Genomic DNA, 23,769 nt, shown 5'->3' with positions numbered 1-23,769 from the left:
GGTATTTGAGCCAACATTGTACCAAACTTTACTCAGTTACTGTAACTACTGCAGTTAGCTTAGTTACTGGAGAGGCACAGGGAGCAGGGCACTACATATTATTAAGCCAGCACAATATATTCAGAAATGTGTGTTTTAAGTTTGAAATCAATTTCTGTTTTGTAATAAGCTATAGATTCATAAAGCAAGTGTTGCCATTAGTGCATCTGAGTCCACTATCAAGAAACTGAAATCATTCTTACAAGAGTCATTGAAAACCATGAAGTATATAATAGACAGTAATGATCATGAAGATTGTATCTTTAAAATACTGTAAAATGTATGTGGATAAAAGGAAAGATACATCACATCCCAACACATACAGCCCCTACCATTTTGATCATATTCCAAAGTTCACCATCACTTATTTTTCCTGGATTAATTACCCCCCTTATCCTTACCACTTCAAATTATCCTATATTCTTCTTGTTCATGTTCCTGAAGAGTCACAGACTCATCCACCTGGAACTCTTTGTTATGTATGATTATTATGCTCCACTGCAAATCCGTACAGCGTACTTCTCTGCCTGTGTTGTTATTAGTCCTGTGCTTGAAATGGTACCATGGAGGCACTGGTTATAGCCAGTGTAGCCAGTGCTCTTGAAGCTGCTATGGCTCAATAAAGTTGCCTGGAAGGGCTAGGGACTGCCTTTATACTAGGTGGTGGGAAGTGCCTCCAGTTCAGCCTTGTGGGGCATCTGCAACCCTAACAGGACCAGTGGTAGGATGGAAAACCATTTTACATCATAGCAGGTAAGGGCAGATTTTTATGCACGCCACTAGCTGCAGCGTTGTAGCTAGTTGTAAAATGATTGAGGGTGCCACAAGTCTGAGACAGGGCTCTGTGTAAACAGGAAGTGAATTGGTGCCTGCGGTCTGATGTTATGTGCGGGGCAAGGGCAACCATAATGTGAAATGCAGTCACTGATGAGTGCCACAGCAACCACTTCGGCCAAAATGTCCAGGATGGAGACGTTTTCCAGCCAGTGTCTTACCTGGACTGTCACTGTGAGAAGCAGAGGCAATCATCTGAGGATGGCAGGCGGCCAACAATATCAACGTGAACATGGGAGAACTGGTGCTTGACAGGGGGAAATAAGACACCAGGCATGTAAACATGATGGCCCAATTTAGTGTGCTGGCACAGGATACAGGCATGAACCCAAGTGCGACAGTCCTGTTGGATGATGGGCCAGGAGAAACGATCCTGTACAAGGGCAATGGGTGTGGGGGTGTGATAGGCTGTGCAGGCAATAGAAAGATAGTTTGTGGAAAGGGGGGGGGGGCAAGATAGGGGTAAACGTGGTCTTTGGAGCATTAGGGTATATGGGTCTTTGTAGTTGTTGGTGTGTGCAGGGTCAGAAAGAGTATCACAAAAATCCTGCAGGGAGCTGGTGGAGCTGTTTGTCAGGGATCTGGTGGAGCTGCAGATGAGGTGGGAATTCAGGTCCTGACATAATTGAGCTATTTGGGGTCAGTGGACTTCACTTTAGTAAGGGCCTCATAATTTAATATAGTGCTGAGAGTACAGCAGCAGCTGAGGTAGCTGGTGACAATGTTATCAGTGCTGGCTAAATGGCATATATCGGTAGAAAACTGAGATACACACTCCTGCTGGCAGAACCACTGGGGCAAACTTTTGGATGCTGTCTTTCTGGTAGAACTCTGTTGTAAGTGGATTATGGTCAGTGAAAATGATGAAAGGGCATCCCTCAATGGGAGGATAAAAGTACCTCACTGCCTCGTAGACAGCATGTAAATCCTGATCATACATGAGTCATTTGTGCTGGGTTCTCATAGTGTAACCAAAAAGAAGTAAGTGGCTACCAAGTGTTCCTGATGTGCTGTTGATAGACCTCATTGTTCACAGATTGACTCGCATCAGCCATGATAGTGGGGAAGTTGGAGAAGTGAGGGTGTGGCAGAAGGACTGCATTGGTTAGGTCACATTTTGTGCTCTTGAAAACATAGGCAGGCTCCATGGCATAAGTTTGTTACCCTTCATTCAGTCACCTTGAATTGTGGTAGTGATAGGTACCTGAACAGAGATCACATTTTTAGGGATGTGATGAAAAAAATTATCCATGTCTAGGAATCTGTGAAGCTCCTTATGCATTTTGGGATGTGAAAATTTGGAGATCATGCAGACTTCTTTGGGCACATGTTGTAAGCTAGATGTGGAAATGGTGTGCCCTAATTCAATCCCCCCATGAACCATGGACCTTGCCGTCGGTGGGGAGGCTTGCGTGCCTCAGCGATACAGATGGACGTACCGTAGGTGCAACCACAACGGAGGGGTATCTGTTGAGAGGCCAGACAAACATGTGGTTCCTGAAGAGGGGCAGCAGCCTTTTCAGTAGTTGCAGGGGCAACAGTCTGGATGATTGACTGATCTGGCCTTGTAACATTAACCAAAACGGCCTTGCTGTGCTGGTACTGCGAACGGCTGAAAGCAAGGGGAAACTACAGCCGTAATTTTTCCCGAGGACATGCAGCTTTAGGGTTGTTGCCTCTCCCCAGTGTTATTCAATCTGTATACTGAGCAAGCAGTAAAGGAAACAAAAGAAAAATTCGGAGTAGGTATTAAAATTCATGGAGAAGAAGCAAAAACTTTGAGGTTCGCCGATGACATTGTAATTCTGTCAGAGACAGCAAAGGACTTGGAAGAGCAGTTGAACGGAATGGACAGTGTCTTGAAAGGAGGATATAAGATGAACATCAACAAAAGCAAAACGAGGATAATGGAATGTAGTCAAATTAAATTGGTTGATGCTGAGGGAATTAGATTAGGAAATGAGACACTTAAAGTAGTAAAGGAGTTTTGCTATTTAGGGAGTAAAATAACTGATGATGGTCAAAGTAGAGAGGATATAAAATGTAGACTGGCAATGGCAAGGAAATCGTTTCTGAAGAAGAGAAATTTGTTAACATCGGGTATAGATTTAAGTGTCAGGAAGTCGTTTCTGAAAGTATTTGTATGGAATGTAGCCATGTATGGAAGTGAAACATGGACGATAACTAGTTTGGACAAGAAGAGAATAGAAGCTTTCGAAATGTGGTGCTACAGAAGAATGCTGAAGATAAGGTGGGTAGATCACATAACTAATGAGGAGGTATTGAATAGGATTGGGGAGAAGAGAAGTTTGTGGCACAACTTGACTAGAAGAAGGGATCGGTTGGTAGGACATGTTCTGAGGCATCAAGGGATCACAAATTTAGCATTGGAGGGCACTGTGGAGGGTAAAAATCGTAGAGGGAGACCAAGAGATGAATACACTAAGCAGATTCAGAAGGATGTAGGCTGGAGTAGGTACTGGGAGATGAAGAAGATTGCACAGGATAGAGTAGCATGGAGAGCTGCATCAAATCAGTCTCAGGACTGAAGACCACAACAACAACAACAAGAATTCAATTTCAGCTACCCAGAAAATGCATTCTTCTAGGTTGAGAATGACCCCTACGCTTTTCAGGTGGGCAGAAATCTCCCAGAGTTGCTCACAGTGTTCAGCAATATTCCTGGAGTGTCACTCAGGTACACAAAACAGCCCATGTGTCACAGAGGACCCACCTAAGGAATGTTGCCAAGTTTACATGTTGTTACAGAGACCAAAGGTTGTGAAGGGGCTTTTAAAGAGGCTGAAAATTGTAATGATGGCCATCTTATCAACATCTTCCTCTGCAAACGTGTGTCTTAGTGCAACCTATCTTACTAAAAATCGTGTAGCCAGAAACGTTGTCACTATAGCTGTGTAAGAGTGGGACAGGTTAACATGTGGGAATGTTTCTCACATTGAGCTGCCAATAATCACTCCAGGTGCACCATGTCCTGTCCTTCTTAGGTACTAAATGAAGTGTGGGGGACCAAGCAATTTTGGATGGGCAGAGGATTCTGATAGCAATGGAGGTCTCACACCCCTGCAAACTTGTGCTTGTCTGGCAGAAGAGAATTGATGCAGCAATGAACTGGTAGACCTGAAGTAATCAAGATATGGTGCACTGTGTCATGGTACATCTCGCGGAGGGTGCCAGAGGATTGGGTGGAGAGCAGGAATTGGAAAAGGAGGTAGGCAAAATGACTGGAGTATGATAGCTGTTTAATGGCTATGAACATGGTGGGATGGGAAGTGAAGGCTGCGGAGCGACCAAATGCAACGTTGACCAGGCGATGCTGCACAGGTCAGGGAAACGATTGAAATTGAAGATAAAATCTGCACTGAGAATTGGCTTAGTGACATCGGCCATGGTGAAGGTCCAACATGACGAGTGAGGAAGAAAGGAGATTGGGGCCAGACAAGGGCAGGAGTCTGTGCAGAAAGATGGACAGGTCCACGCCAGTGTCAGTGAGGTAGGAAGTGAGTGAGTTCGGGTTATGGTGGTCAAGTGAGAACAGGTGTGAGGAAATTGCTGAACAACTGGGTATGCCTATTGCAAACAGTGTGATGCCCTGCATTTGGCAGGACCACTGGCGAAGCACTCATGATAGCATCACCCACGCATGGTATCATGGGGGTCCTCCAGCAGTCGGATAGAGGGTAATGTGCTTATGAGGGTGTGCATGCTATCAGTTGCTGTGGGAGGGGGGGGGGGAGAGGGGGGAGGGGAGGGAAGGGGTACATTAATAAACATGGGCCCGTGTAGGTGTGTTGTAGGGGACAGGGGTGCTGAATTGGTTGGGTGCGAACAAGCAGAGGTGGTAGTTAAGTTGCTTGGACTCGCCATGTGGCTGGGGCACTTGTAGCCACAGTGGCAGAAGGGAGCCAGGGCAGGGGGGAAGAATTAAGAGGACCAGGCATGGGCTGTGGCTGATTGGGAGGGGAGGGGCAGAAAGGGTAAGGAGACTGGACAGTGGATGTGGCTGGTCGGGGACAAGGGACTCAAACACCCATTCTGCTTTGATGTCGGTATGGACCTGTGTGGTGAGTGCCATACACATTACAGCAGGGGAATGAGAATTACAATTGTGGAATAAAAGCTTCGCCAGGAAGATATGGGGTTCAGCTAAGGCATGGTGGTGTTGCAGGAGTTGGGTGGGCCTCATTTCAGAACACTCTTCTGCAGAAAATAGTGTGCGGGAGTGCAGCATTTCAAACAACACCAATCCTGTTATTAGGTGCCCTTTTAATTTACAATAGCTGCCGGATTATGGAGGGTTGGTGACGATGTCGCGATCCTCCATTGTGACACTAGGTTCAAGTTTATCAATGGTAATGGTGAACTCTGCTGTGTCACTCATAATTCTGTACCCAGTGAAGATCGCCTCAGCAGAGGACAACCATAAGCATGAGCCATGGGTTTCAAGTGCTGAGAGGTGGACAGAAGCTCTACTCGACTAATGGGTTGGTGATGAGACCTGTGCTTGAGGTGCAGTGGTGCTCATGAGTTGTGCAAACAATGAACTGATTTAAAGTGGCCGCCTGTGCCAGAAGGTCGAATGGACTAGGTGCAGGTACGTGACCAGGTGAAACACTCTTCATCGATGACATTTCAGGAGTCTGCTCATTGGGACCACTTCCTGACATAAGCTTCATCTCGGGCATGAGTGCAGGATACATCCGACTGAGAGAGAGAGAGAGAGAGAGAGAGAAATTATACTTGGTACTCATGAGTGTGCAGCCCTGGGGCTGTAACAGTGACTAAAGACTGTGCAGAGCTTGTGGTGCAACATAAAGACACACTAGCCTACTGGGGAAAGTGCATTGTGTGGAACATCCAAGGAATGGGAATGATTTAAGGAGGGTGAAGTCTGGTCACCAGTGTGGAAATGCTGTGCAGAGTGTATCACTGCACAATGCACATTACTGCCACTGAGGGAGGAAACTTAAGTGAAATGGTAGGAGAAGACACGAAGTGATACGGAATGCATGTTCCACTGAAGCAACGAAAAGGTGTTGAGACAAATTTTTTGAAACACAAGATATTTATTAGGTCATAAAAACTACTGAAAAAGGATCAGAGCTTGTTTGGTCAGTTTTGGCACAGACACAAAAACACAAATTCATAGGTGGAAGTCTTCACTAAGATAACACTCATTAAAAAATTCAACATTAACACTAAAAGTTGATTACTTTTAGAGGCTGTGGGAAACAGTGAAAAAAATAAGAGTGATACAGTGACTGAATGCTGTCATGTGTGAAAGAAGATTCAGAACCATATGAGAACTAAATGGGATGCTCCAAGCAGATGCTCGTTACTGGATGAAGCAATACATTGAACAGAGTGCTTATGTGTGTTGCTGCATGTGAAATTAATGGCCTCCAGAACTGGAAGGTGGGCTTTCCTGAGTGACTCAGAAATGCTGAAGAGGATGTGGCATGCGACCCATAAACTGCATGGACGTGACATCCTGCTCGGAAAGCTGTGGCGGCTGTACACTTTCTTTTACTAAGTGATGTACAAGATTGTCTTGCCAGATTTGTCCTTGATAGTGATCATGCCGTGCTCAGGTCCTCATTGGAAGCACTGGTTCATGCACAAAAAGTGGAGTACTTTTGTTTTTGTACACTGAAGGGAATTCTGAATGGAAGCCCCAGCAGTCAGATTGTGGTAGTGTGGGGAAAGACATTCTAATCAGTAGGTGCCAACTATTGTGTAGGTTTTTGAAGAGCTCCTGGCAGGGACTGTGAAAGGACCCACAATTTTTTTTAATGAAAATCTGATCTGTATTTACACAAATAAACACCAAAATTAATTAATTACAAAAAGTTTTAGTACAATAAAAGAGTGAAATAATACCTGTTGTTGTAAGACAAAATTGAAATCAAAATTTAATTAGAGAGAAGTATGAATATTGTATGAATATCCATTTTGAAATACATATTGATAATGAAATATGCTTACTTAAAATTTCGTGTGACTTAAATCAGTTTTTCTTGTTATCATAACAGCAAAATTGTCTCTTTAGTTCAGGAAAAGCAATATTTCATGCTCTTTCATTTTTGTTAATAGTATAGCCAAAACAGATATGCATTCGTGACTCTCTGTAGAATGGAAACAGGTTTTTTAAAATCATTTAAAGCTTGGAAAAAGAATGGTGAGTTTTTCCATCAGTAGCAGGCACACTTCTTCCTCCTCCTCCTCCTCCTCCTCCTACTACTACTATTACTGGATACATTAGGACTGCTGTCTATGTATCAGGATATCTGGATACCAACCATCTACCCTATATTTTCCTAATAACACCACTGCTATGTTTTGTACATCAGACTGTATAGTTTAATAGTAGTTCTTATCTCATCATCTGAGGTGGAAAGAGAGGAGCATCATCATCAGTGAATATCATTGTCAACTTCAGTGCTTCAATTTTAAGATCATGGTTAAGGGTGGTACATGTCATCAACAGTTGTATTGCTCCTTAGAGGTTACTAGCAGCTGCAACATTCTTAATCTCATATTTAAATAACTTGGTGCTTAAGTGATTTAACATAGCTATAGGATTCAGATTTCTTATTGGCCATGACTAGTGCTACACTTCATTCATTGCATTTCCTACATGGAAAAATTGCATTTATCAGAACTTCAAGAATGCCAATGAATCTTCCTGATATTACATAGATGGCATTGTACCATGCAGACTGACACATAGGCCTTAGTGGCTTAAACATTACTTACCAAACAAATATTTAAATCCTACCATGCTGTGGTCTAAAATTGGTAGAAGTTGTCAACTGTTGAAAACATATTCTTGATGAGTGTGAACAGTGTCTTTAAAGACTGATTTTAAATTGTGACTAGCAACAGTGGAAAAAGATGCATGAGGGTTTGTTTTCTAGATTAATTTTTGAACACTATTTTTTTCAACACTAATGAGAAATGCTTCATTGTCATCTTCACCATAACATCTGCTCAGCTCTACTCCCTTTTGTTATATAGCTTCAACTATTTGATGTTTGACTTCTAATGCAGATTTATCTTCATCATGAGTAAACAAAGTAAATGATTTACATACCATTATCTCTGGTAGAGTCCACAAATTAACTCATTCTGGAAGACACATGTCCACCACCAACATAATACTGGCATAGATATCAATGATATCATATTTTGGTTTTTCCATTTTAATTTTCCATGGTGCCCCTTCTCCTGTAGCCCAGTGGCATTGCTCCAGCCTAAGACTGTCTCTCACAGAGAAGTATGTGTCTCTGGATTGTTACACTCAGAACCCCCAAAACTCGTGTAACTGTCTTCTTAGTTACTTATTGGGTTTTAGATTATTTCAGTTATATTTTTTATGTGGAAACTGATATTGTTATGTGTTCATTGTGATTGCATCATTGGCATCATCATAGGTGTATTGGCTTTAAATGAGTTGCTTATGTCTTCTGTTTTGACAACATCATGGGCAGGAGCAACAGATGCCACCAAATGTTTCAGTATTTCTACCACTGTATGCACTGGAAACAATGAACAGCTGTACAACAAATGAAAACTGCACTCATGCAGTCGTGTACAAGATTGCAGTAACACTGAGTTTGCGAAAGAATCAGTATAAACTATCAAAGTTAAGAAACGAACCCAATATATTCTTTTTTCCATGCATATAAAGCATAATGCCAATTTTCTACAAATTCAGGTGAACAAAGCATTTTATCTAATCATGGATATTCATACTTAAGTATTTCTTTGGAATTATCTTTTTGTTCGTGCTTTGTCTTGTGATATTGCATTAGATATTATTTCTTTTTTTTTATTTTGCTCTGTGTTGATAGTAGGCTTTTAATGTGTTTATTTCAAATGTAAAAAGGTTATCTTCCTATTTAAATATGGATTCTTGTAAGAAACAGTTTAGTTTTGTATTTAGTTGAAATATATTTGTTAGTGTTTGGTATTTGTTATGTGCAATGATGATGTAATGAATATCTGTATCATGTAGTGATAAACCAAAGAAAAAACTGTTAGGATCATATTTCACTTAAAAATGAAATATACTGTTTGTTTATGTTTTTATCATCTATTTTACTTTTTGACTTAGGTTTATTTATTTATTTATTTAGTCCTTCAAATTCTATATGTATAGAATACGAGAGCTATCCACAAAGTACATTACGTTTTGGAATTAAAAATAAATGAAGTATTGGAATTTTTTTTATTATATACAGATGAAAGCCACACTTAAATACTACTTTTATACATGGTTGCCATTTAAATTAAGGCAATTATCGTAGCGATGGATGAGCTTGGAAATTCCTTCGTCATAAAATTCGGCCGCCTGCGCCTTCAACCACGTGGCGACTGTCTTTTGGGACAGAAAAGGTGTGATTTTTGTGGATTTCCTGGAAAGAGGCACTACAATAAACTCTCAAAGGTATTGCCAAACTCTGCACAACCTCAGAAGAGCAATACAAAACAAGCGCAGGGGAAAGTTCAGCTCAAAGATCTTGCTGATTCACGACAATGCCCGGGCCCACACGGCAAATGCCACTCGTGAAGTTCTCGAATCTTTTAAGTGGGAGTTGTTTCCTCATCTGCCGTACAGTCCCGACCTGGCACCAAGCGACTTCCACTTATTCCCAGCAATGAAGAAGTGGTTGGCTATGCAGCGTTTTGATGACGACGCACAGCTTCAAGAAGAGGTTAACCACGTAGTTGAAGGCTCAGGCGGCCGAATTTTACGACCAAGGAATTTCCAAGCTCGTCCATCGCTACGATAAGTGCCTCAATTTAAATGGCAACTATGTAGAAAAGTAGTATTTAAGTGTGGCTTTCATCTGTATATAATAAAAAAAAATTTCCAGTGCTTTATTTATTTTTAATTCCAAAACGTAATGTACTTTGTAGATAGCCCTCGTATATACAAGGATATTGCACATGGTTAGGTATTTACAAGATAAAATACAGTTTGTATTGCAATCCTAAGGACTAGATATTGAAGTAATTTAGCACAGATTCATAAATACAACAAACATTACAGGCAACATTCAAAGTAGAATATTAATAATGCATCTTTATTTTTGTTGTTTGGCTTTTATAGATTCTGTCAGACTGTAAAAGCAATGATCAATTAAATATGCCTTTACTTCAGCTTTAAAACTACAGAGTTTACCTATTGATTTAATATGTTTAGGTAGATTATTGAAAATCTTTATCCCAGTATGTAGTGTGCCTTTTTGGCACAATGATGTTCTCACCTGTTTCACATGAAGGTCAGATTTTTGCCTTGTATTGTGTGCATGTATATCTTCATTTTTAATAAGATATCTGGGTGTCTATCGATATATTGTTTGATGAAAACTGATGTTTCATAGATAAAAATGCAAGGAAGAGGAAGAACTGACAGTTTTTTGAATATGGGTCTGCACGATTTCGTATTGTTTACCCCTTCAATAATTCTTAGTATTCTCTTTTGCATCCTGAAAAGTTTAATATTTGTTGTTGTATTGCCCCAGAAGATTATGCCATATTTAATTACGGAATGCACATAGGAGTAGTATACATTTAACGGGCTGGCTTTGCTGCAACAAGTTTTTAAGATCCGTATCATGTAACAGGTTTTGCTTGGTTTTCTTTGCAAATATTCGGTATGTACCTCCCATTTTGTGTTGTTCTGGAGCCAGAGTCCCAGAAATTTAGTGCTGTCAACACTTTCAAGAACTCTGTTCCCAAGTTCTATTTCTATGTTTGGGTGGTGTCTTCCTTTTACATTATAGAAATTCAGTGCTACCGTCTTTTCTTTGTTTATAATTAGCTTGTTGTAGCTGAACCACTGTTCTACACTGTTCATTGTTTGGATAGCGGAGTCTTTTAGTTTTTCTTCTGTTTTACCACTAATAAGGAAGCTTGTATCATCTGCAAATTGGAGGGTAGTTTGGCAATACTTGTTGTACATAAGATCATTGACATAGAGGAGAAACAGAATGGGTCCTAATACTGATCCTTGAGGGACACCATATTTCACATTTTCATATCCTGAATAGCAGTAGCTGATTTTGTTATGGTCAGTATATTGCACTTCAACCACCTGTTTGCGACCACATAGGTATGTCTTGAGCCACTCATTGGATATACCTCTAATTCCTAACTGGTCAAGCTTCTGCAGTAGGGCACTATGGTCAATGATGTCAAAAGCTTTAGATAAATCAAGACATATGCCTGTCACAAACTCACTTGCATCCAGTTTAGTATAGATTTCATTAAGAAATTCAAATATTGCACTTTCAGTTAAATAGCCTTTCCTGAAGCCATTCTGTGAAGGAGAGAGAATTTTATTTTTATTTAGGAAATCAGACAATCTCTTATAAAAAACTTTTTCTAAAATTTTAGAAAATACAGGCAGTAGGGCTATTGGTCTATAATTTGAAACACATTCTGGATTTCCTTTTTTGAGCAGTGATTTCAGCTTTGCTGTTTTTAAGCATGAAGGGAAGGTTCCTGATGCCAGTGAGCTGTTGCACAAATGTGCCACAGGTTCAGCTAAGGCAAGACAGCATTTTTTAATAATTACATCTGGTATTCCATCAATTACACATGAGTACCCTGCTTACAAGGTTTTTATAACTGATAAAATTTCTTCAGAATTTGTGGGTGAAAGGAACAAAGATGTAGACACATCTCTCACACTATTACATGTTGGAGGTGATATTTTGTTGTGTTTTCCAATCTACTCACCAACTGTTCACTTACGTTTGCAAAATATTTGTTGAAGGTCCCTGCAATTTCTGTTGGGCAAGAAATCATTTGTCCTTCATAACATAAGTTCACATTTTTATATTGTTTAGTTTCACTTGTTGTTTGATTTTTTATAACTTCCCATATAGCTTTAGATTTGTTTTTTGAGTTTTCAATGTATTTGTCATTTGCCATTGTTTTAGCTTTCCTTACAACATTTCTGTGGATCCTCTTGTAATTCTTCAGGTACAAATGAAATTCATGAGGCACGTTCTTTGTCTTTGCTATATCGTGTAATCTTCTTTTCTCTGCACAAGATATTCTAATACCTATTGTAATCCATTTGTTCTTTTTGAAGTTAGGTTGACATTTTTGCTTTTTTAATGGAAATGCAGCTTCAAAGTATGACATGAAGATTTCCATGAATTTTTCAAACTTTTTGTTAGTATTTGCACAAGTATACACTTCATACCAAGTTTCTTCACTTAGTCTCTGTACAAAAAGGTTTATTTGTTTGTTGGTGAATTTCCTTGCTTCTTTTACAAGTTCCTCTTTCTCAGTTGTTTCACTTGGAGTGTGCAAAGCAATAAACTGTGCATAGTGATCACTGAACCCGGTATTAGGATTTCCGGTACAGAAATTGTGATTTACATTTGTGTTTATTAATATCTGATCAATTGTTGAGCTAGTTGTTGGTGTAACTCTTGTAGGAGAGTCTATGGTGGATTTTATGTTATATGTTTCCAGTAGGGTCATCAAGCTTTGCTGGTCTTGAAGGACGGTGTTCAAAGATGGTGTAGTGTGTGTGTGTGTGTGTGTGTGTGTGTGTGTGGTGGCAGTGGCAGCATGGGGCAGGGGGGTGGGGTGTGGGGGTGGAAAGGGGGGAAAACAGGGGCTGCCTGTGAAAGCAGTTTTGTTGAGTTAGGAATTTGGGTGGGAGGAAGGGGGAGAGGCATGGTTGCAATAGAGATAGAGAATTTCAGTTTATGTATTTGCCCCATAGTTATGTCCCTGTGGTGCATATCCACTCTGTATCTCCAAGAATACAATGTCTTGTTACCTTGCCCTTTCTTGGCAGTGATTGTCAATATAACAAGTACAAACTCGAAACTGTCAATGGTTCTCATTACATTTAACAGTGCTTTATTCTGTTATTGCCCTGTGACATGTTGCTAACAGTAAGTTCTTAGACTATCGAAGAGTTAAACAGTACATGATATCATTTTATGAAACAAACCTCTTGATCAGCTGATGGGTGTTAGCATTTGCAGGCAGCTAGTGCACCAAATGCTAACTTTATTTTAGTGTTTTCAGCCAAGACTTTTCATTACACTGATGATGTCTTTTGCAGCATTTTGTTATGTAGTAGATTATAATAAAACAAAGTATATATTGTTTGGCAAGCAAGTTCTTTTAAAAAACCAAAGTTTCACTAACTTATTTTCTTGAAATTAGGGTATTAAATTAGAGACTGAAGCAGAGAAATGACATTGTTATGAAGAATATGTGTATAATCTATGTAGGAATATTTTTGGTGTATAAATGTTCAGGATTTGTTGTTAATGTTCTATATATATTGGTCCCATACAAACACATGCAGAGACTTATTAAACATTGACTTAATTTTCTTTTTTCCATATGACAAACTACATAAATATTTTTTTACATAATCTTCAATACTGGTAACAGTTTTTCTACTGAAGTATGAAGGAAGGAATATTTTGATCCTTATCCTGAAAAGGAAACATCTGTATGGCAAAAGATTTTATAAATTCTTTAAACATTTTTTGCTCGAATTCTTGTACGCTATGGCCTCTGGTGTTAGAAGAAAGCCAAACCAAGACTTTGATAGCAGACTGTAAAGAATACTGTATATTTGTAATTGCTAGTAGCAAAATTTTGTTAATTTGTATTTATAATGTATGCATAGCAAGAAAATGTTGTTATTATTATCTGATTCATGTCAAGAATTTTCTCAGTAATCATTTCCAGTGTTTTGCTTCTTGTCATAATAATGTCTTAGTAACTTACTGCGTTTAGTAACAGTTATGGAATATTAGCTGGTAAGCTGAACTTGAACATCAGCTTGTGATGTCATGGTAGCGTTCGCACCCCAGTGATGTGTAGACTAGGGCCATCTCTGTTTTGAAGTTTCATCTGATAATGAAATGCTTGCTCCTAAAATAGTACATTATCTTCCATTCCTGTGTGAATAGTAAAACAGATGATGAACAGAAGCAAAAAAAGAGGAATTTACCAAAGATGCATGCAAGTCTGAAACTTGTAAAAAGTGTGTGTGGAAAAAATGCAGATATGATGTTAAAAAGTGTTTCTTGTGGTTTTACCTGCCTTAATGTTGAAACAACAACCATTACATTAAAGCTGAAAATTTCACTGAAATAACATTACTTATTCTAGTGCTACATATGCAATACTAATACAGTAGGTAGCTCACTTATTAAAAGCAGTGCCTGATTTCTGCTATAAACAATGAAGTCAGTGGCTCCACTATCCACAGCATGAAATGAGTTTGACTTGCCCATAGTCCACCTGCCACATTAGTTTGATGTTGGTTTCAAAGGTCAGGATGGTAGAGAGAGAGAAACGAACACAGGCAATAACTACCTATGGTCTAAGGATTGCTATTCTCTTTTGTGTGAGTACTAGTCCTTTGACAGTTTACATGATTGCATCTTTTTCTGTGAGACTTTAATGCATATGCACAATCTTGAATTGCTTGACAGTACATTTACAAAATATCTTCATTGGTGTTATCTGTTGTTATACTGATCACCTCCAAAAGCCACATTATTGTGGTGCTTAATTCAAATCAAAAAGATAAGAAATGGATCGCCTATAGATACCCTAGCTTCTGTGCATATCCCATTTAAGCATGTTTTGTTCTTCTTTCTTTTAGCTTTCAGTACTCCACAAAAATGAGACGACAATAATTTAAGCTCACAGAGTGATGATTTTTATTTAAATTATCCGTGCACTGTGGCAACATAGCCATATCATACTGAACCATAAAAATACCGTTTAGTTATTCCTTCTGTATTCCTGATCATCTGAGAAGACACAATAATAATAATAATAATAATAATAGTTCCCGTGGAGGCCCGGGAAAAGAATAGGCCTCCGGTATGTTCTGCCAGTCGTAAAAGGCGACGAAAAGAACAAACCACTAATAGGGCTAACCCCCCTTTTAGTGTGATTAGTTGGTTCAGGACAGAACTAAAGAAGCCTCGGACAAGCGCCGTCATGGTCGGGGACGACGCTTGAACCCTTTGCCCGCCCACAATGGTAACGACACCTCTAGCCAACTGGAAAATGATTCAAATCCAAATAGAGGTGTTTTCCAGGATATGCTTCCTGCAACCACCCTAGAAGGAAAACAACGACAGAGGATGAGATGGTCAGATGAAGTTAATCGACACCTCATGTTCTGTTATTACCAAGCAACAAACCTAGGAACCAACACAACTGGATACAGATCACAAGTATACACAACATTTATTACCAGATACCCAGAATTAAAATTTTTAACAGAACAACGACTAGCTGATCAGATCCGTGTAATAATAAAAAATAACAGGATACCCCGGTCAGAATTAGAAAACATCAAACAACAAGTACAACAAATACTGGAACAAAATAATGTGCAATCAGAAGAAAAGGAAAATACAGTAATGGACTCAAACATCCCAGAGCAAACAAACAAAGAACAACACGCATCAATTAAACAGTCAGAGGAAAACGAAATCTTAAGACAGCCACCAGAACAAGCACAAATAGAATACGAAGTGACACACATGTTAGATATAGAAGAAAAATTTCAGCTGACATATATAGAATACAAAGACACAAATACAGACATTAGACCATTCTTGCATAGACCGCCAAATAACCGACAAGTCGGAACAACGATAAAAACTATCAACACAATCATACACAACAAAATAAATGAAAACACAACTATGGAAGAGTTACAACTACTGGTTTATATAGGAGCACTCACTACACTAAATATACACACTAGGCAGAGATCAGAACCAACCAACACACAGAAGAAACCCACAAAACTAGCATGGCAACACAGGCTACAGATCAGAATAGAAAAACTGGGAAAAGACATCGGACAGCTAACACAATTTATAAGAAATGAAATGTCAGAAAAAAAACGAAAAAGATTAGGTAAAATCTCACAACAAGAAGTGATAGAGCAATTAGATGAAATGAAGCAGAAATTACAAGCATTGGCCAAACGACTTAGAAGATACAAAAAAAGTGAAAATAGAAGGAAACAAAACCAAACATTCAACACAAACCAAAAGAAATTTTACCAGACAATAGATAACACACGCATTAAAATAGACAATCCACCAAACATAGAAGACATGGAACACTTCTGAAGCAACATATGGTCAAACCCGGTACAACATAACAGGCATGCACGGTGGATACAAGCAGAAACAGATACGTACAAGATGATACCACAAATGCCTGAAGTGATAATTTTGCAACATGAAGTCACCCAAGCAATTAATTCTACTCACAATTGGAAAGCCCCTGGAAAAGATAAAATAGCACATTTCTGGCTAAAGAAATTCACCTCAACACATTCACATCTAACTAAATTATTTAACAGTTACATTGCAGACCCATGCACATTCCCTGATACACTTACACATGGAATAACTTATCTGAAACCTAAAGATCAAGCAGACACAGCAAACCCAGCTAAATATCGCCCCATGACATGCCTACCAACAATATACAAAATATTAACTTCAGTAATTACACAGAAATTAATGACACATACAACACAGAACAAAATTATAAATGTAGAACAAAAAGGCTGTTGCAAAGGAGCACGAGGATGTAAAGAGCAACTGATAATAGATGCAGAGGTGACATATCAAGCTAAAACTAAACAGGGGTCTCTACACTATGCATACATTGATTACCAAAAAGCTTTTGATAGTGTACCCCACTCATGGTTGCTACAAATATTGGAAATATACAAAGTAGATCCTAAATTGATACAGTTCCTAAACATAGTAATGAAAAATTGGAAAACCACACTTAATATCCAAACAAATTCAAATAATATCACATCACAGCCAATACAGATTAAGCGTGGAATATATCAAGGAGACTCATTAAGGCCTTTCTGGTTCTGCCTTGCTCTGAACCCACTATCCAACATGCTAAATAATACAAATTATGGATACAATATTACTGGAACATACCCACACAAAATCACACATCTGCTATACATGGATGATCTAAAACTACTGGCAGCAACAAATCAACAACTCAACCAATTACTAAAGATAACAGGAGTATTCAGCAATGATATAAATATGGCTTTTGGAACAGACAAATGTAAGAAAAATAGCATAGTCAAGGGAAAACACACTAAACAAGAAGATTGCATATTGGATAACCACAGCGACTGCATAGAAGCGTTGGAAAAAACAGATGCCTATAAATATCTAGGATACAGACAAAAAATAGGAATAGATAATACAAATATTAAAGAAGAACTAAAAGAAAAATATAGACAAAGACTAACAAAAATACTGAAAACAGAATTGACAGCAAGAAACAAGACAAAAGCTATAAATACTTATGCTTTACCAATATTGACCTACTCATTTGGAGTAGTGAAATGGAGTAACACAGACCAAGAAGCACTCAATACACTTACACGATCACAATGCCACAAATATAGAATACATCACATACATTCAGCAACTGAAAGATTCACATTAAGCAGAAAGGAAGGAGGAAGGGGATTTATTGACATAAAAAAACCTACATTATGGACAGGTAGACAATTTAAGAAAATTCTTTATAGAACGAGCAGAAACTAGCAAAATACACAAAGCAATCACTCATATAAATACATCGGCTACACCACTGCAATTTCATAACCACTTCTACAACCCTTTAGATCACATAACATGAACAGATACAAAGAAAGTAAATTGGAAAAAGAAAACACTACATGGCAAGCACTCGTATCATCTAACACAGCCACACATAGATCAAGACGCATCCAACACATGGCCAAGAAAAGGCAATATATACAGTGAGACGGAAGGATTCATGATTCCAATACAGGATCAAACAATAAACACCAGATATTACAGCAAGCATATTATTAAAGATCCCAATACCACAACAGATAAATGCAGACTTTGCAAACAACAAATAGAAACAGTAGATCACATCACAAGTGGATGTACAATACTAGCAAGTACAGAATACCCCAGAAGACATGACAATGTAGCAAAAATAATACATCAACAGCTTGCCTTACAACATAAACTTATAAAACAACATGTTCCCACGTACAAGTATGCACCACAAAATGTACTGGAGAACGATGAATACAAATTATACTGGAACAGAACCATTATAACAGATAAAACAACACCACATAACAAACCTGACATCATACTCACCAATAAAAAGAAGAAATTAACACAACTAATCGAAATATCCATACCCAATACAACAAATATACAAAAGAAAACAGGAGAAAAAATTGAAAAATACATCCAACTGGCTGAGGAAGTCAAGGACATGTGGCATCAGGATAAAGTTGACGTTATACCAATTATACTATCAACTACAGGAGTCATACCACACAATATCCACCAGTACATCAATGCAATACAGCTACATCCAAACTTATATATACAACTACAGAAATCTGTAATTATTGACACATGTTCAATTACCCGAAAGTTCCTAAATGCAATATAACACATACCATACAGTTAAAAGGAAGTGACGCTTGATCAAGGTCCGCATCACTTTCCATTTTTAACCAGACTTAACGTCTGAGAAAGTAAAGAAATAATAATAGTAGTAAATATGGTATTTGCTAAATTGCTACCACAACTTTCTCTCTATCAAACAAATAATATTTATTGCAGTTTAACTATTAGCACAATAATTAATCCAGCTTCTCTTCCAAAAAATACAACTGTCATTTTCAAACTTTTAACATGTGGCTCACTCACTGTACTCAGTCTGCAACAGAAATGGATTGTTTTCATTACATCTCATATATTTCCAAAAGCTATGTGGAAAAGGAATAGGGTTGAACTTCCTTTAGGGTCTTACAGATGTTAGTACTCTGTTGTATCAGTAAATTACCTGAGATGAAGAGGTGCTTCCTTAATAAGTACATAGCCAATTTCTGCCATAACCTCTGCCAATATGTGATTGTTGTCTGTCTCTAATATATTAGTTAATCCATAATGTTTCTTCAGTTTGTGTTAACCTTATTCAAGTCACATATCGTACAGGATACAACCCGAAAGACTGCATGTAGGTCAGTGTGGAGGGTCTCCAACTGTGGCAGACCATAAAGTGTAAAGGGAGGGAACTTTCCTTGCATTAATTATGTTGTGCATTGTTTTTGACTGGCCAATTATTAACTGATTATCTGCAGCTGAGCCAGCAAGTCATAAGCTGAAACTTTTGAGTCAGTGTCTGAAGCGTGTCCAGATACAAGAACTGGCTGCACACTGCCCACTAAAGACAAGAGATTGCAGATTAAGTGGCAGTCATTAACTTGTTACGAATGCTCATTGCAAAGTATACTCTGCCAAAAATTAGAATATTGTCATCTAAAGAAATTGTATGGATTGACTCTGGTCTGTCCTGCTTGTATTTATAGTATGCATCCTGCCTTTTGTAGAAACATTTCTGTAATACTACTTTCTCATGTTCTTATTGTTGAATATTGCTATAGAGTCTATGTTACTCTCTCTCACACCACACAGAATCTACAGCTATGTTTCTATCTCTGCAGGTGACTGAGGTGCACGGTCCTATCCAACAGCAGAACAATTTCAACTATACCTTTGAAGTGAAAATCTCTACTGACAGCATATCTCTGTTTGTGTGGTTAGAAGTCCCAAATGTCTTTGGGCATTTCTCAGAAAATGGCTTTCTTATGGTTGTTCCAGAAAAAACTGTACAATTTTATACTAACAGGAATATTAATTCAGACTATTTGAAGAAGACTATTACAGTGACTTCTATGATGAATCATGCTAGCTGAATACAAGATTGTATTGTAAATCTGTTTTGTAATTATATATTTTGATGTGAATATGTATTTTGTTATCTGTTAAACAATACATTTTTCCAATTCCTGCAATGTGTCATCAGTTGGGACAAAAGATTGCTGTTGCCTGTTTTTATTTGCATAATCTGGTAGCAACAGTGCGACACTAGAATGCACACTATATGATCAAAACTATCTGGACACCTACTAGTGGACATTATTGTGGGCTGTGTTGATCCTTCACCTTTATGATGGCTTGAACTCTACCGGGAACACTTTCGCTTAGGTGTCTGGATTTCTTTGGAGGATTGGCAACCCATTCTTCCTCAAGAACTGAAACCAGAGAAGGTAGTGATGTTGGACACTGGTATCTGGAGCAAAGTCAACGTTCTAACTCAGCCCAGTGGCATTCTGCTGCATTCGAGTTGGGACTATGGACAGACCAGTCCATTTCAGGAATGTAATTGGCCACAAATGATTGCCTTACAGATGCTGCATTAGGGGAGGGTGCATTGTCAAGCTGATACAAATAATAATCATTTCTAAACTGTTCCTATACTAAACACAGTACACAATGCTGTAGAACACTTTCATATCCTTCTGCATTTGCTGTTTTCTTAAGCACTATAAGGGGACCACAACTAACCTAAAAAAAAATATTCCCTCCTACCCCAGTTTCATCTCCTCTGCATTTCACTTATGGCATTACACATGATCGCAGGTAATGTTATACAGGCATTTGCCAGGCACAAACCCTTACACTGGACTGTGTGATTCATCGCTGCAAATCGCTCATTTCTAGTCATCTGCTGTCCAGTGACATTGCTCTCTGCAGTCCCTCAAGTGAAGCTTAGCATTGACTCCTGAAATGTGTGAGCTCCTCAGCCAATGTACCTCTCTGTCTTCATCTCCCTATGCACAGACATTGTGTTAGGTCGACTGCAATTACTTTGGAATTCATGAGTGATTCCTGCCACTGATTTCACACTATTTTGTATAGCCACCCTCTGCATTGCTTAACAGTCTCTGTCCATCAGTATATGAGGTGTGTCTGGCCTTGGTTTAGCTTTGGATGTTCCGTCACCTTTCCATTCGACAATCACGTCACCAGCAGCTGTCTTGGGCAGCTTCAGGAGGGTTGAAATATCCATGGTGGATTTATTACCCAGATAACATTCAATGACTAATCACTGTTTGAAGTCACTGAATTTTCCTGACCAACCATTATACCGTTACTGCTTCTCTACCGATAACACAAATACACAATACTCCCCACCATATTTTCTACCAGCAGGCACTGGTGTAGTTCTAGTTGAGTCAGTGTAAGTTGCTTCTTGCCAGTTGCAGAAGGCTGGGCATGGTAGTTTCATGGGCGTACCTCAACTAGTACCATAACATGATTTTATAAATGTCTCTGTGGCAATGCCTCATCATTGTCACAGCCGAGTAGATGGCTACTGTTCTTGCCTGCAGCCATTAGTGCTTTGCAGTTGGAAGCTGGCAACAGTGTTACGAGCTGTCAGGATTCTTCTTATGCCACCTTGACTATAAATAATTTGTCATCTGGTGTGGGATTTTAAGTTGTCATCTCCTCCACACCCACCAATCCTCCAAAAACTTTTTTTTTAGGTGTAGCAACTTCTTGATGCAAGTGGTTAAGTGAGTAAAGCATAATGATACTTATTTCTTAACAGTTTTTTGAATGGAAACAAGCATTTTGTAGGTAAATAACACAGTTTCATCAACTGTTACTCAAAGAGCACAAATAACCAAAAATCTTGTTAGTGATAGGTGATGGTCAAATTTACTTCCATTTTTGAATGTGACACACACGTAAACACTGGGCTTTGGTACTGGTACTGGTCAGATGGTTACCATAACCAGATTTTCTACTTTCACAACCAAATTGTCAGCTTCCAACTTAACCTAGACCTCAGGCTGTGTTACAGAGCAGTCTGTCATCACAACCAAGATATCAGGAGGGGACCAACATGTAACTTGGCCGTAGGTTACCTTAACGTACAGCCTAACTTTTTGTGCTGCAGATTTTTAAATTACAGTACAGCAAAATTGGTACCTTTAGATAAACTGTTTTCCTCTGACAAAATTGCCAAAGTAGAGAGTCATGCTTGACTCGCAGCAGACCTAATATAATTTGTAATTAGTTTGAGTTTTGAAAAACCCCTCTTACATGACACTACTGAAACACCGAAAGGTAAGATAAATCTTAATGCCCAAAGGAGGTTGGGAACAGATTTGGAAAATTCATACTGAACTATGAATTGTAAGAATCTTAAAGATGTCCAAAAAAGATACTCTTATTTTGGAATTTGGCAGCTTTCAGAAGTATTCTTAGGCATGGAAGTTTTGTAGAGACAACATGTTCATGAATCTCATCATAATTGTTAACTAAACCTTTTACAGTTGTGGAAAGATTCGTTTCTGAGGCTTTAACCAGAATTCTGGCCACGAAAACAGCAAATTATTTTCCATGGTTTGGAACATGCATCGATTTTTTGTAGATAAATGTTGATTAGTCGATATACTCTGACCCTGAGCACCTCAAATCCATCTTGTCTATAGCCTTGCAATCAGGCATCATTTTCTTCTTTCTGACAGTTCAGTTTTATCCACAGAAATTCCCATCTCATCACATGTGACCTTTGAAAATAATTTATCTCGTCTTTCAAACAGAGCTTTAGATCTATCATCTTAGTAATGTACATCCTGAAGCTGAAGCCAACAACCTGTAAATATGTTTGAGCATGGTTAACTTCTTCTAAGACAGTACTCCATAAATAAACAAAACGAAAAATCACAGAAAGTAGGCAACAGAGCCTGAGAAGCTGTTCCGGTTTCTATAATTTATGTAGAATCAGTTCCTAAGTGGCACTGATAATCTTTTTAAAGCACTGAAACATAGACTTAACATCTTTGCATTGAGCAGTCAATAGTGTACGGCACATTAATGTCTCGTCTCATACTAAGACCATTGACATCAAGGTCTCAGATACTGTGTAAGAATAATTTTTATTTCCGTGCTATTTTACTGTTAAATGCACATATGGGGAAATTCAGCCACCAGCATAAAGATCTTTAGAATGCAGAAAAGAGCAATCAGGGCTATCTGCAACCTAAGAAAACTGGAAACATGTAGACCACATTTCATCCAGATGAAAATAATGAGCCTACCGAGCCTTTACATATATGAGTGTATCCTGTTCGCAAATGAGTATCTTTTAAATCAAACTGGACATCTTCAACAAAATAAGCATATACACAGTCACAACACAAGAAACACAAATAATATCCACATGTCACAGTGTAGAACAGCACTGTACCAAAAAAGTGCATCACAGATAGCAGTTCACCTATATAACAGCCTACCGAGTGATTTAAAATCGCTGCAACATAAAAAAAATTTTAAACATAATCTTAAGTCATTTCTAGTGGAAAAATGTTTTTACTCTGTAAAAGAATTTTTAAATTACAAAATATAGCCTTGTAAACAATGATTATGTAATAATGGTTAAATTCAAATTGCTATATTTGTCACTTGTAATTTATGATTGTTATCTGTAATTAATTTTGTCATGCTCTCTCTCTCTCTCTCTCTCTCTCTCTCTCTCTGTGTGTGTGTGTGTGTGTGTGTGTGTGTGTGTGTGGGTGTTTCTGCTCCTTTCGCAATTTTGACTTGTCCTATATTCAATGTACTGTTTAAGTATGTAATGAATCAAATGGACCAATAAATAAATGAATGAATGAACGAATGCATGTACGTAAAAGGGTCAGACCAATCCCATAAGCTCAGTAGTGACCGCCCACTCCCAAAGTGTAAGGCATGAAACGACGAAATGCAAATTAGGTTTAACAACTCGTGCCACAGAACCTAGCAAACACTGATACTCCCATGGAGCTGGTGCCGGGGCTGCTCGCGTACGTCCGATCAGCTCACGTCCTACAGCTAGCACGGGGCAAAGGATATTATACTCTCCTCCTTGACAGGCCCAAAGATCCTCTTCATAATTTTTCTTTCG

General features: G+C 38.6%; 1 protein-coding gene across 2 annotated transcripts in view; it reads left to right on the top strand.

Annotated features, from left to right (window-relative positions):
• The window catches only part of LOC124612951 (beta-mannosidase), a 420,275-nt gene extending 400,498 nt beyond the window's left edge, over positions 1 to 19,777 (top strand). For both annotated transcript variants that reach the window (XM_047141471.1, XM_047141479.1), the window contains exon 15: positions 19,475 to 19,777. In XM_047141471.1, coding sequence (XP_046997427.1) covers positions 19,475 to 19,726 — 252 coding nt within the window. In that variant the 3' untranslated portion in view covers positions 19,727 to 19,777. The remainder of the gene's footprint in view (positions 1 to 19,474) is intronic.
• The last annotated feature ends 3,992 nt before the right edge of the window (positions 19,778 to 23,769 follow it).

Source organism: Schistocerca americana, chromosome 1 (genome assembly GCF_021461395.2).
Source record: "Schistocerca americana isolate TAMUIC-IGC-003095 chromosome 1, iqSchAmer2.1, whole genome shotgun sequence".
NCBI lineage: Eukaryota > Metazoa > Arthropoda > Insecta > Orthoptera > Acrididae > Schistocerca > Schistocerca americana.
The sequence above is the reverse complement of the archived record's forward strand: the minus strand, read 5'-3'. Positions and strand labels throughout refer to the sequence as shown.